This window comes from Garra rufa, chromosome 1, assembly GCF_049309525.1.
Source record: "Garra rufa chromosome 1, GarRuf1.0, whole genome shotgun sequence".
Taxonomy (NCBI): domain Eukaryota; kingdom Metazoa; phylum Chordata; class Actinopteri; order Cypriniformes; family Cyprinidae; genus Garra; species Garra rufa.
The window spans coordinates 53,870,398-53,886,091 of record NC_133361.1 but is presented as its reverse complement, the minus strand read 5'-3'; the positions used below and the strand labels follow the sequence as shown (position 1 = coordinate 53,886,091).

Genomic DNA, 15,694 nt, shown 5'->3' with positions numbered 1-15,694 from the left:
TTTTATGGCACTTCTTGTGCTTTTTCAACAGCCTTGGTCACTTCATGCTCTCATTGTACAGTGGAGATCATAATTAGAGAACAACCTTTAAATACTTGAAATATTGTTCATCTTTATCGCACAAAATTTGAAGGAATATTAGCTGTAGGTATTCCACTGCTCTACTAACATGGTTGACAAAACAAGGCCTATCAATAGAAACCTTCATTTTGTGGAAAACACAGTGAACAAAATTAGAGAACAGTAACAACTGTAGCACAAAAGAAGATTACAACTACAATTTCGGAGGGTTACAGCTGTTAGAAATTAGTAGGACGTATAAACTTGCTCTCATCACTAAAGTGAACTTTGGACCAGTTCTCCTTTAGTGACTGCAGAGTGCACTTTCAGTCCAACTTCTCTTAAACCTGCTGAGACAGATCCTTACCTTGTTCAGCGCTGACCTGACAAGATATTCCACCTGCAGTGCTGAACCGATTCCTCATTGAGAGTCTCTGCATTATTCTGTCTTCTCATGCATTTGTCTTACGTTGACGGCCAGCCTTTCAGTAACACCCTGAAACCGAGTTACACTACAGTGGTCAGGGTCATACAGAGGTTTTCCAAAATAGGTTCCATTCGAAACAGGCCTTGCAAGGGTCGATCAACAAAGTTGAGCACTCATTCTGTGCATCAGGTACAGAACTTCAAAAAACAGATGCATAAGTGCTGCCAGCATTGCTTTAAAGATTGCAGAAGTAGCTTGTCAGTGGTCAGACCATACGCCGCACACTGCAACAAGTCGGTTTGCATAAGCGTCGCCCCAGAAGAAAGCCTCATCTGAAGCTGGCTCACAAGAAAGCCTGCAAACAGTTTGCTGAAGACAACCAAGAGTATGAATTTCTGGAACCATGTCCTGTGGTCTGATGAGACTATAAGATAAACTTGTTTGGCTCAGATGGTGTCCAGCATGTCCTGGTGAGGAGTACTAAGAAAATTGTGTCTTGCCTACAGTCAAGCATGGTGGTGGTAGCATCATGGTCTGGGGCTGCATGAGTGCTGCTGGTACTGGAGAGCTGCAGTTTGTTGAGGGAAACATGGATTCCATTTTGTACTTGTACAATCTGAAGCAGAACACGATGCCTGCCCTCCAGGAACTAGGCCGAACGGCAGTTTTCCAGCATGATAATGATCCTAAATACACCACCAAGATGACAACTGCCTTGCTGAGGAGGGTGAAGGTGATGGGGTGGCCAAGTATGTCTCCAGCCTTTTTGGGAGACTTGAATGAATTAGTGTCATTGTAAACCTGCAATATTTGAGAAATCACAGATTTGGAATGACCAGCTTCTCTTGCAATGGCTGAAAGTGTCGTTCCTTTGGCCATTGCAGGGTTTCAGTTACCGTAGAGCAGCCTGCAATCTTGCAATCTCAGTGAAAATTGGAGAAGTGCTGCCAGTTAAATATGGGAAACTCGCACCAGGTGCCAGATTAAAGAAGTGAATTTGTTTTATGTTTTTTTGAGGATAACATTTCAGGATTTCTCTCCATATAGTGGACTTCTATGGTGCCCCCCGAGTTTAAACTTCCAAAATGCAGTCTAATTACAGCTGTGGAATAAGTGTCTTTAACCTCAAATGCTCATCTTGTCTAGCTCTGCGTGAACTCTGTGTATTCTGGTCCAAGATAGTTAGGGTATGTCGAAAAACTCCCATCTCATTTTTTCCTCCAACTTCAAAATCATCCAACATCATTTGATCTTTTTTGCATGTTCACTTTGTAAACACTGGGTCGGTACTTTTGAAGCTATATAGGACAATTTTGAAGTTGGAGGAGAAAATACATACCTCAACTGTCTTGAACCAAAATACCACAGACAAGATGAGCATTTGAGGTTAAAAAGTATATAAATTGTAAAAAAATTTTAGAAAATAACCAATTGTTTCACTAGAAAAGATCATTACTCTTTGGCTGGGATCATTTAGAGCCCGTTTGAAGCTGCATTTATGCTGCACTTTGGAAGTTCAAACTTGAGGGCACCATAGAAGTCCATTATATGGAGAGAAATCCTGAAATGTTATCCTCAAAAAACATAATTTCTTTACGACTAAAGAAAGACATGAACATCTTGGATGACAAGGGGGTGAATAAATTATCTGTAAATTTTAGTTCTGGAAGTGAACCGACAACTCGGAGGTATCTGTAGGTCTTCTCTCATTTTGATCAGTTATTTTTCAAATACTTCATTTAGGTTTTTTATACTGTGCTTCAGAATACAGCTAATTTATGAAATATGCTTAAAAAATGGCCCTTCTTGACACTGAAACTTAGCGAATTATAGGTTGTTCTCCAATTTTGATCTCCACTGTATATAGCAAGTAGTGTGAACATTCATATAAATATCTCCTTTTGCATTCCACAGAAAACTAAAAAAAAAAAACATACTGTGCTGCTTTGGAACAACTTCAGGGTGAGTAAACTATGACAGAATTCTCCTGTTTTTGGTGAAATATTCTTTTAAATAATATGTCTACTTTGACTATTGCCCATAAATTTACCTTGTGTCTGCACAGCTTTAGTCTGCATAGAGGTATAGTGGTGATTCACTGGGTAAAGGTCTGGGCTGATCCACCGAAAGTTCAAACCCTGGAAGGCATGATATAAATTAGTACCAGTGTGTTGCCAAAAAATGTTCATGCTCTATTTGCATGAGAAATGAAGAGGCCATTTTTGGATATATTAGAACAGCTCCTTTGCTCTGACCTCACGACACCACTGATTTATTGTGAAGTAGGGCGGTCATCTGATTAAATAATGTAATCAATTTAATTACACGTTATGTGGAATTAATCTCAATTAATCACAAATATATACATATACATATATATATATATATATATATATATATATATATATATATATATATATATATAAAATTCTAAGAGATTTCATTATAATGGCAGATGAAAGCCTTAATAGTTTCCACCCTGACATTTTCTTATCATTTTCATTTCATTTTAGGTGTTTTTTACAACCTTTAACACCTACTTTTTAATAATTAATTGTATCAAATGAATGCATTAGATTGGCAGCTGGCTTGTGAATATATGTGTACACATGCTTTTTATTAGCATACATCTTTTTTTCGTGTTGTCTGCTGGACTTGTACTGTCTCTATCAAGCCTCAAGCCATTTCTTTCCTCACACACTCCTCTACTGATAGGATCCGGAGAGCTATTCTCAAGGTGACTCTTAACATCTGGGAAAATTTATGGAGTGTGAGGTAATTTATTCAGGGTGAGGATGTGCAGGGAATGCTGTTTCATAGCTGCTCCCTGTATGAAGAATATCAATTACTGTGTGTGTGTCTAGCTCATATAGGGGTATCATAAAATTAACATGTGATGAGATGACAGAAGATCACTGGGGTGCCTCTCAAATCCGATACATTGGAATGAGTGCTTCAAGTGCTTAATTGGTGGAACTGTTAGTTGTCCGATAGCGTTTCGCTTCATTGGACGGCAGTTTGCCAGTTTGCCTAGTCATAGACGCAAAGAATTGTCCTCAGTTTGTTCATCTTTGGAACACAAGTTAAAATGTTTTTGATTGAATCCGAAAGCTTTCTGACATGTTCAAGACCCAGAACGGTATGAAGGACATCGTTGAAACAGTCTATGTGACATGGTTCAACCATGATGTTATGAAGCTACAAGAATACTTTTTGTGCACAGAGAAAACAAAAAATAACTTTTTTTCAATAATTTATTCTGTTCTGTGTCAGTCTTCGATGTGCATTCATCAGAGCACCATGGCACCCTGCCGATTTTATCCCATGCATGCACCATTTAGATTTTCTAGAGATAATGCATGAATTTAGTGATCATGCTGTAATCTGTCGAGCCATTTTGTCCATTATCCGAGCGGCTCATCTCTAACCACCCATGAGAGTCCATTTGAGTGACCAGCAGAGAGGGACCTCCCAATGGGAGCCGGACCCATCTGCACGGCCATAAAGTAATGGATGATGAAGATCAGATGCCATCATGGTCTGCAATCTGCTGCTGCCCCGCTCGCTGCATTGACACCAGCTTTACTGCCCCTGTGCCACCTGACTCATGGTGCACACTGATGAGTTCCCCAAGATGTCATGGCATCTGCCCACAAAATCGAGGCTCATGCCAGTGCACACGGAAAGGGCAGTGCTTATAGTTTGCAGGCGGGGTCTGTTGGAACCTGGGTGGATGCCAAGCAGATTGTTGATGAGGTCTTTACTATCTGCATTAATGTGATAGTGTCTGGCTCATACGCTCTGCTTGTGTGTTATAGTCTAGATGCAGTACTGATGTTTGAAAAACTTACAGTATATATAGAAGTAAAATACCAAACTGCAAAGGAAAAAAAAAAATAAAGAGATGGGAGTTTGGTTTGGTTGATTCAGAAACGTACAGTGCCTTGCAAAAGTATTCATACCCCTTCATTTTTTTCACGTTTTGTTATGTTGCAGCCTTATGTTAAACTGTTTTAAATTCCTTTTTTTACATCAATATACACCCCATAAACCATAATGACAAAGCAAAAAAACAGGTTTGTAACAACTTTGCAAAAAACTGAAATGACAGTTTGGGACACTTGAAATGTAGCTCAGGAGCACTCATATCGCTTGTAGATCAGTTCGAGTGGAGTTAGACTTTGGCAAATTCATATTCAAATGCATATCAGAGCGAAAACCAAGCCCTGAGGTCAAAAGAACTGCATGTAGTGCTCAGAAACAGGCTTGTGTCAAGGCACAGATCTGGGGAGGAGTTCAGAAAAAAAAAAACTACTACATCAAAAGTTCACAGAACCATGTAGCCTCCATTATACATAATGAAGAACCTTGGAACAACTAAGACTCTTCTAGGACTGAGTAAATGATGCAGAAGGGACTTGGTTACATTGATGACCATGAATCTGATGGTCACTTTAGTTGAGCTCCATGATCATATATGCAAATGGAAGAAGCGTACAGAAAGACAAACTTCACTGCAACCCTCCACCAATCCGGTCTTTATAACGGTGTGGCCAAACTCAGTCCTCAAGATTCTCTGGTCTGATGAACCTCAATTCCAAACATGTTTGAAGTAAACCAAGCACTGCTCATCACCTGCAGAGTACCATCCCAAAAGTGAAGTGTGTTGTTGGCAGGCTCATGCTGTGGGGCTGTTTTTCAGCAGCAGGGGCTGAGGGACTTGTCAAGAAAAGCTCAATGCACCAAAATATAGAGATAGCCTTAATGAAAACCCAGTCCAGAGCATTCAGAACCTCAGACTGGGCAGACGGTTCACGTTCCAACAGGACAATGACCCTAAGCACACAGCAAGAGTGGCTTATAGACAACTCTGTGAATGTCCTTGAGTGGCCCAGCCACAGCCTGGGCTTGAACCCAATCAAACATTTCTGGAGAAACCTGAAAATGTCTGCCAGTCCCCACCTAATCTGACAGAACTGTAAAGGCGCTTCAACTAAGTACTGAGTTAAGGGTATGAATACTTATGCAATTTACTTATTTCAGTATTTTATTTTTAATAAATTTGCAAAGTTGTCACAAAGTTGTTTTGTGCTTTGTCATTATGGTGTATGGAGTGTAAATTGATGTGGGAAAAAGGTCATTTAAAGCTGTGTAACATGATAAAACGTGAAAAATTTAAGGGGTATGAATACTTTTGCAAGGCACTTTATAGTACAACAAAGTGATAAATCAACCAGACGTAATTCATTTTCAATGACAGTTTCTGATTTGCCAATGATATGTGGGTGTGTCCATATTTTATGCAAATGAGCATTAACGTGATGTGTGAATCAATAGCTTATCAGATACTGTCAGATAAAAAAAACAAACAAGACACTCTTATTCTGCTTGTTTTGGCTCAACAAATGGTACAAGTTTAAAGCGGGGCTATTTTTTTTGTTTTTGTTTTTTTTTGTTTTTGTTTTTGTAATTACATACTTCATCTTAGATCTTTTAAAAAAGAGAATTTAAATTAAAAAAAAATCACAAAATTGCTTTTTAAAGGATTAGTTCACCCCTGAATTAAAATTTTTGAATTCATCCCATGTCATCCAAGATGTTAAAGTCTTTCTTTCTTCAGTCGAAAAGAAATTAAGGTTTTTGAAGGAAACATTCCAGGCTTTTTCTCCATATACTGGACTTCAATGGGGAATCAATAGGCTGAAGGTCCAAATTGCATTTTCAATGCAGCTTTAAAGGGCTCTATGTGACCCCATCCAAGGAATAAGGGTACAGTCTTGGAATAAATGCTAGTCTTGCACTAGCTCTGTGATACGTGTCTACAGACTTTATGCATTAACAGTGGTGGACAGTAACGAAGTAGTTGTACTTCGTTACTGTACTTAAGTACATTTTTCAAGTATCTGTACTTTACTGGAGTAGTTTTATTTTGAGTAATTTTTACTTTTACTTCACTACATTCCAAGGCATAAGATCGTACTTTTTACTTCACTACATTTCAAAAACATGTCGTTACTCCTCATAATATATCACGTGTTCCGAGACGCAGAAGCTGATTCTTTTCAATCGGTTCGCAAATCGCAACAAACGATTCATTCACGAATTGGACTGATCCAATTGCATCTGTTCTCGAGTCGACAACTTATTGATTCAAATGAGCCGTTTAGAGCGAGTCTCCCGTCAACTGGATTCACAAACAAGAACCGGGAGATCATGTGAGCGCGTGCGCGAGTGATGCTGCGAAAAGTAAGTTATAATGTCGCATTTTAGGATTAATTATTGTTTCTGTCAGTTGTTTGCGAACTAAATCTGCTGTAGAGGGTGATGTATTTAAGCCCTCTGAAATGCTTGAATGCAGACACATTAACATCATTGTCTCTTTTTAGGTAAAAAAACATTAAAATAACGGATTAAATAAAATAACTCATGCACGTTCATATTCCTCGCTGCTATAACATTAACAGCTTTATTAAAATGCTACGTAGCCTATGTATCTCTATGTGACGTCTGTTTTTAAATTGTTTATTAACGGTATATTTTTTTTTATATTGTTCGGATCAACTAGCCTAGTAGACAGATGTTTATACAAATGTTAACCATACTGAAAATAAGTAAATATTGTTAGCTGATGCTAACTTCCTAACAAACAAGCTTGCTGGTGCTAAGTTGAGGTAATTTTCAGATATGAAGTCCACATATTTATAATCAACCACCTAGACAGTTTACATCTGAGGGAAAAACAAAAGATGTGATGTTCAGAACATGGTACAGAACTACAGTAATTATCAAAGTGGGAAGTAAAGCCCTCTGGGGGCATTTGGCCAGGAGTGTTTTTACACAGACAATGTTTGAGAAAAAAGGAGACATTTATAACTGTGCCGTTCTGCAAAATAACAAGCTTTAAAAATAACACCTTTTCTTACTGGTTGAAATGAGATGGTCAAATCAGTTTTCCCTCAGGTACATGGCAATGTAAGCTTCACAGTGAACATTACTCTTGTCAACGTAGTCCATATCAACAACACTTGACTCCATGTAGGCTAGTGATTATTTTGGGAAAATCCAAGGCTTTTTGAACAGTAGGATGTTAAAAAAAAAAAAAAAAAAAAAAATATATATATATATATATATATATATATATATATATATGCTAATATAAAATTAAATTAAGTAACCTTTATAAAATATCAAAATAGTTCAGTACTTTTTTACTTAAGTACACAAAAAATGTATTACTTTTGTACTTTCACTCAAGTAAAATTGAAAAAGGAGTACTTTTACTGGAGTAATATTCTATTATACATATCTGTACTTTTACTCAAGTACTTGATTTGTGTACTTCGTCCACCACTGTGCATTAAGTAATCCAGTTGGAAAGGTTAGTTCCTCATCTGAGTACTTTGGTTCAAAAAGGTATCCCATTTTCTCCTCCAACTTCAAAATTGTCAGACGTCATTGTTTTACTCTTTTTTGGTAAAAGGTGTTTGACTTTCTTTGTGCGCTATCTTTAAAAGTTGGTCAGTACTTCCATCTATGCTAGCCTAGGTTGAGCTGGTGAAAGACGAGCATTTGTGATTAAAAAGTATTTTTTTTTTTTTAAGAAAATGACAGATCATTGGCTTGATTGTGTAGAGCCCTTTAAAGCTGTATTGAAACTGCAATTTGGACCTTCAAACTGTTGATCGCCATTGAAGTCCACTGTATGCAAAAAAATCCTGGAAACATTTTCCTCAAAGCCTAAATTTCTTTTTAACTGAAGAAAGAAAGACATGAACATTTTGAATGTTTGAATGAACTGTTTGAATGTTTGAATTTTGAATGAACAAATTTGTATAATTTTCAATTCTGGAGTGAACTAATCCTTGAAACCTTATAAAAATGTTTTTATTTATGCAGTTCTTGTTACCATCTACAATTTCAACTCTTCCTTTGTTTCATTTTGTTAAAAAAAATTCAGCATTCATTGATCACAGCCTTAATGACATTGTATGATCTGCCATGTCAACAATCCCTCCTTTCTTATTAGATAAAATTAAATAAGGCTTCTTGAAACCATTCTTCACCTCAGTGTGGTTATGAAAAATGATAGCTCATGTAGGCTTAGAAATTGATCGGTCTGTCATCAAGCTTTGATAAATCTCAGCAGTGAAGGGCTTTCAATATTGATGTCATTTGTTTCCTAAAGAGGTCATCGTTAAAACCCTAACCTTCTGATCTTCAGCCACGCCCACTGTTCCCTGAAACCCCGCCCATCAGACGTGCTACGCAGGACCTGATGAAATAGATCCATCCATCACGTCCCAGTTATCATCGTGGCTTTCTCTCCCACTCATGTACATTCATGAGCCCCAAAGTCATCTGACTAGTCTCTGCCAATGTCCAATTATTCATGTTGTGGCTCAGACAAAACACCATCGTGGATGGGAGTGTGGAGATGAGAGGATAAGCCTCAGATTGTTTCTGCGTGCCAACTGCATTCTCTTTTTGAGATGAGACAATAAATCTTGTGATTGGGAAGTTGGCGGATGAAGTTCCTCCGATAACAATGAGCGGCAAAATGAATCGCGCGCATTCGCAGACCAAATCTCTCTTAATGAAAAGCTTCTTCTGTCAGCAGCTTTGAATGACACTGTTATATGTGCTATCTCTCTGGTATGGCTGAAAGGAGAGTTCAAGGTTTCATTCTTCATTCAAGAGCCTGGTCCTCATGGTCCATCTTGTTTCATCTCAAGGGTACTAAATGAAGGTGGGTGGACGCTATAGGTCAATATCGTGTCCTGGCTGATTGGCTCACTGCCTAGATGTGCATCATCCTAAGTTGGCATGATTAAACATAATATTCCCCAGGGTCAATCGGCCCATTTGTCTATCCATTATTATACTGACCTTTGCACTTTACAGGCGGAGCGCTGGAGCCCTTCCAGTCCTCCTGGGGCCCTGAGGGAGAGCTAAGACCACAACGGTGCTCAACAGAAAAGATGAATGTTAGCAACCCACGTCACATCTTAAAGACATAGGAAGGTGAGTGAGATTAAGTGCATGCAACCTCCATGCTGAGTCAGCGTTTGACCTATTCGCCATGCGTCGACTGCTTCAAAACAGGAGGTCAGCAAATAAAAGACCACTGTTTAATGTCATACTGGGTTCGTGTATGCCTTTTTAATGCAGTCCATGCATTCCCTCCACTGATATATAAGATTCCTACAGCATAATCTGCAGATGTAATGGCTTTTCCATTTGGCAAGTATGAATAGTAATACATTTGCCACTATGTAGAGTGAATGAAGAGTGAAATTGTATTCATGAAACATTCTTCATCCTAGGACATACGTTTATGGGGTTATATGCATGCAATGTTTTGTAGACGTTGTTGTCTAGACTTTATATTTCCAAGAACGTTAAGGGAGCAAGAAGATTAAGTGAAAGTGGCTATAATATTTACCAGTGCAAAATGCATTAGATTTTAGAAAGTTGTACTTTTCAAAGGTTAGTTTTGGCTTTAAAAGGTTTATTCTTATGAGGACTGGGGACATCAATCTTTCATTGTTCTAGAAAATACTTTTGAATTTCCAAAACAAATCATCATTACTTCACAATTAATGATCACCAAACTTCTCCAAGAAGTTGTCTAATACAGTGAGGGAAAAATTATTTGATCCCTTGCTGATTTTGTACGTTGGCCAACTGACAAAGACATTATCAGTCTATAATTTTAATGGTAGGTTTATTTGAACAGTGAACAACATAATAACAACAACAACAAAAAAAGTTAGCATTTTAATGAGTGAAATAAGTATTTGATCCCCTATCAATCAGCAAGATTTCTGGCTCCCAGGTGTCTTTTATATACTGTAGTAACTGAGGTTAGGAGGACTCTCTTATAGGGAGTGCTCCTAATCTCAGTTTGTTACCTGTATAAAACACACCTGTTCAAAGAAGCAATCAATCAATCAGACTCCAAACTCTCCACCATGGCCAAGACCAAAGAGCTGTCCAAGGATGTCAGGGACAGGATTGTAGACCTACACAAGGCTGGAATGGGCTACAAGACCATCACCAAGCAGTTTGGTGAGAAGGTGACAACAGTTGGTGCGATTATTTGCAAAAGGAAGAAACACAAAATAACTGTCAATCTCCCCTCGGTCTGGTGCTCCATGCAAGATCTCACCTTGTGAAGTTTCAATGATCATGAGAACTGTGAGGAATCAGCTCAGAACTACACGGGAGGATCTTGTCAATGATCTCAAGGCAGCTGAGATCATAGTCAAACAATTGGTAACACTACACGCGAAGGACTGAAATACTGCAGTGTGTGCAAGGTCCCCCTGCTCAAGAAAGCAAATGCACAGGCCTGTCTGAAATTTGCCAGTGAACATCTGAATGATTGAGAGGAGAACTGGGTGAAAGTGTTGTGGTCAGATGAGACCAAAATCAAGCTCTTTGGCATCAACTCAACTCACCATGTTTGAACACTGCAAAAAAAGGCTTATCTTACTTAGTATTTTTTAAATCTTGTTTCTAGTCAAAATATCAGAAAATTCTTAAATTAGGATGCATTTACTAAATAAGCAAAATGACAAGAGATTAAATCTTGTTTTAAGCTAAATGCACTTAATTTAGTTATTTCTCTCTGGAAAAGAGTAAAATTATCTGCCAGTGGGGTAAGTAAAATACTCTTAAAACAAGAGTATTTTATTTACCCCACTGGCAGATAATTTTCGTTTTTTTAAGCAAACTGCACTTAATTTAGTTTATTCCCCCTAGAAGAAACACAATCTATCTAATATCATTTTAATTATTTAGTAAATGCATCTTAATTTAAGAATATTTAGATATTTTGACTACAAACAAGACAAAAACACTAATTAAGATAAGTCTTTTTTGCAGTGAATGAGGAGGAATGCTGCCTATGACCCCAAGAACACCATCCCCACCATTAAACATAGAGCTGGAAACATTATGATTTAGGGGTGTTTTTCTGCTAAGGGGACAGGACAACTGCACTGCATCAAAGAGACGATGGATGGGCCATGTACCGTCAAATCTTGGGTGAGAAGGCAAGGCAAAAAAGGAGTGGCTCAAGAAGAAGCACATTAAGGTCCTGGAGTGGCCTAGCCAGTCTCCAGACCTTAATCCCATAGAAAATCTGTGGAGGGAGCTGAAGGTTCGAGTTGCCAAACGTCTGCCTCAAAACTCTAATGACTTGGAGAGGATCTGCAAAGAGGAGTGGGACAAAATCCCTCCTGAGATGTGTGCAAATCTGGTGGCCAACTACAAGAAATGTCTGACTTCTGTGATTGCCTACAAGAGTTTTGCCACCAAGTACTAAGTCATTAGTACTTATTTCACTCATTAAAATGCAAATCAATTGATAACTTTTGTGAAATGTGTTTTTCTGGATTTTTTTGTTGTTATTCTGTCTCTCCCTGTTCAAATAAACCTACCATTAAAATTATAGACGGATCATTTCTTTATCAATGGGCAAACGTACAAAATCAGCAGGGGATCAAAAAAATATTTCCCTCACTGTATTCTTGCATTCGACTTGTTTGGTTCAATGCATCAAGATAAGAAATTACTTGAACATGCAGCTGACGCAACATTTTTGGTTTTTCATTACCAGAAGACACAAAGACGGAAGTCCTTTTCAATTGGCCTCATGGCCATCCCATCATTTATTAAACAGTGAAATTGCTGTGGAACTACAGATGGCAAATCAATTCTTCACCGTTCTTGAAATCGGATCTGAATTACATTGGTGGAGTGACAAAATTGGACAATTAATGGCTTTCTCAAACCCCTGGATTTAGAAAATTCTTGGAAGACATTTTTGTGTGGCTATGTTATAAAATTCTCCTGTGGTTCTCCGGATTTAAAATGGTTAAATGCCCTGGCATAAATAAAAAACAGTTTTCAAACCCTTTTGGTTTTTAAAGCTGCCTTAAAACATGCTACATCCAATCGTTTGCAGAGAATGAGTGTTAACTGGTGTAATGGCATTTAAAAAGTTTAAATAACAATAGGTTATAGATTAAGAACAGTTCATTATTTGTAACTCTTATTTTTTTTTAAGTATACTGAAACAAGTCTCCACAGTAATCACTTGTACATTCCCCCGTCCCATCCCTGCTGTCTGAGGGTATTATTGCACTGAGATTACCACCTTTAGTCCACCTTTATCTTTTTTGCTTAACTTTGTTTAGCAGTTCCCAGCGTTGCTCCCTCAGGGGAAACTGTCTCTGGAGATCTCTTAAAAGGTTTTTAAACCTCTGATTCCAGACTAGATACCCTACCCCAAGGCCGTGGGGCATAGGGACTGTGTACGTTCCGTGCCACTAGAACCTGCCTGCGGTCCCTGCGCACGGAAGAGACCGGTACAGTATGCATTGACTCCTCGTTTGAGCGTACAGCCCCCTCGTAGCCTCCAATAGCAGTGTTCTGGTACAATACAGGTCTGCCGCCTAACTGGGGAACCAAGGCGGCATTTTCAGGGCAATGGTTGATGCATGGGAACAGATGGCACGTGTCTTTAGAATGCTCATGGAAGTGAGCGGGTCCTTGCGGTAGAGGACCCAAATAGACCGGCAGGTCTGTGTAAGAGTTCAGGTACGTTGAGTAGTGTCCGTGCACTAGTGTGGACGAGGAGCGCCGAATGGCCGCCGTATTCTGTAGAATCGCCTCCCGGTATGAAGGAAGGCGGATGGACTTTGAGTACTTGAACTTCTGCGGCTTGTACGGATAAGAGCCCATGTGGGCTGGGTCCAGATAGGCTGGCTCCACAGCCATGTTGTAGCGTAGGTTGTTACCAGTGTTGCCGTACATCTTCGAGGGCTTGGGATTGGTCACCACCACTCGAGGGAACAGATCGGGCATGTTAATGCAACCGGTAGAGGATGCTGAGGTGGAGGGCTTCTCATCCAGCTGCCGGATCCTGTCACCACCCCACGTGGCCCTGAGAAAAGAGGCGCGGCGGTTCATTTTATCTTTCCCCAGAAGAGGAACGTCGTCCATCTCCGGTTCCAGATACAGCTTAGTGCAGGAGTTGCAGCTAGAGCCGGGTCTCTGGAAGTGGCTTCTCATGCAAGGTGTAGTATGGGAATGGTTTTCAACAAGGTGGTTGCTTTTGAGCTCAGCCAGACAAGACTGGGGGACATCATAGTCGTCCCTTCGCCGAGTTTCCGGAGATGCTGCTACATAGCTGTGGGACCTCTTTTTGCGACCTAGACCTGCCATGTATTGTTTATGGCTTCCCGAAGGTTCCTGGTGTTCTACGAAAATGTCTGGTACCTGAAAGTCACGGTAAGAGACATAGCGAGAGGTAGGGTGGTGACAGGACTGGTCTATGTACACATGGGGTTTTGGGGCTGTGGGAGGTGGTGGGTCTCTCATGGCAATGTGGGGACTGCTGAGGCTAGATATGGGTAGCGTCCGTTCGTAGATGTGGTGGTGGCTGGTACGTGCGGGAAGAGTGTAGCGCAGTGAGGTAGGCCGTGTTCCCCCAAGAGGCTTCTCCAGCAAGTGCTGAGTGGTGCTATTTATGGTTTGAGGGTACGGTGAGTGGTTATCCATAACGCTGGCTATGCAGGGTAGGCGGCTATGGCTGAAGTCCGTTCCTATGAGGCAGGTAGGAAGACTAGGTCTGGCTGCTTCTGGATCACGTCGACTCCAGTTCTCGATGGTCTTTGTGGCATTGTCCAGGGAGTTTTCAACTCTCGCAGATGAGACAATGTCCTTAGCGGTTTGGAGCATCTTCAGCATGTTGGCCTGAGTGTAACTGGTGGTGACATCTGGGTTCTGCATGCTTCCTTTATGATCCGTATCCTCCACACCACTGAAGCAGCTGTAGATTCCCTTTAGGGAGGAAACAAGGAAAAATGAGGCTGGTATTTTAAAGTGCATCCACTTAAGAGTTAAGGGATTAGTTCACTTCCAGAAAAATTTCCTGATAATTTACTCACCCCATGTCATCCGAAAATGTTCATGGCTTTGTTTTTTTCAGTCGAAAAGAAATTACGGTTTTTCTCCATATAGTGCACTTCAATGGTGGCCAACGAGTTGAAGGTCCAAATTGCAGTTTTAAAAGGGCTCTGCACATTCCCAGTCAAGTAATAAGGGTCTTATCTAGCAAAATGATCAGCGCCTTCTAAAAAAAAAAAAAAAATAAATAAAAAATAATTATATACTTTTTAACCACAAATGCTCATCTTGCCCTAGCTCAACCTTATACATTACGTGTCACAATGGAAAGGTCTCGCGTGACGTAGCCGGAAGTACCGACCCAGGGTTTGCAAAGCAAATGTGCAAAGAAAGTCAGATGTTCTTTACAAAAAAGATAAAACAACGATGTTGGACAAATTTCGATGAGTTTTTTGCCCTACCCTACCTTTTTGAACCTAAGTACACAGATAAAGAACCAACCATGGATGACCTTTCTGACGTGATTACGTAATGCGTGAAGATGTGCACATGCATCACAGAGCTAGTGCAAGATGAGCATTTTTGGTTGAAAAGTATATATATTTTATTTAAACAAACAAAAAATTGGCTGGGATCATGTAGAACTCTTTGAAGCTGCATTTGAAACAATTTAGACCTTTAACCTGTTGACCACCATTTAGGTCCACTATATGGAGAAAAATCCTGAAATGTTTTCCTCAAAAACCTTAATTTATTTTCGAGTGAAGAAAGAAAGACATGAACATCTTAGATGGTGTGAGTAAATTATCAGAATTTTCATTCTGAAAGAAAAGTAATACTTTATGAACTAGTATATATATTGTGTTTTGACTGATCTTAAAACACTGAGAAACAGTTCTAATGAATGGCAAAGGTCTCACAAAATTGATTTGCTATAATTTAGCCGCAATGACCTAGATGAATTAAAGTCACACCCACTTTTACCACATTAAAATCCTATTAGCTGATTTTACGGGTGGTTAATTACCTGGTGACTGATAAGATTCTCTGTTTATCAGTATTATAGTTATCTCTGAGAGTGGTCGTAATTAGCCAATAGAAAAGCAGCTGCCTATGCATTTGAAATATTCCACCTTTAAATGAGGTCTTCAAGTTTGTTAAGCTTAAGAATGTGCTTAAAAAGGGCTTTGGCAGCTATGTTCATAACCCTAAGACCCTAATTTAATTTGAACAGCTTTTCCCTTGACTTTTTGTGCTCGTTCACAGCCTGGAGTTCCCCTGAACATCAAT

General features: G+C 39.4%; 1 protein-coding gene across 2 annotated transcripts in view; it reads right to left on the bottom strand.

Moving 5' to 3' along the window:
* Window positions 1-12,137: 12,137 nt before the first annotated feature.
* grin2ca (glutamate receptor, ionotropic, N-methyl D-aspartate 2Ca) overlaps window positions 12,138-15,694 on the bottom strand; it is a 107,432-nt gene continuing 103,875 nt past the window's right edge. For both annotated transcript variants that reach the window (XM_073842711.1, XM_073842720.1), the window contains one exon: window positions 12,138-14,338. In XM_073842711.1, the coding sequence (XP_073698812.1) occupies window positions 12,749-14,338 (1,590 nt within the window). In that variant the 3' untranslated portion in view covers window positions 12,138-12,748. The remainder of the gene's footprint in view (window positions 14,339-15,694) is intronic.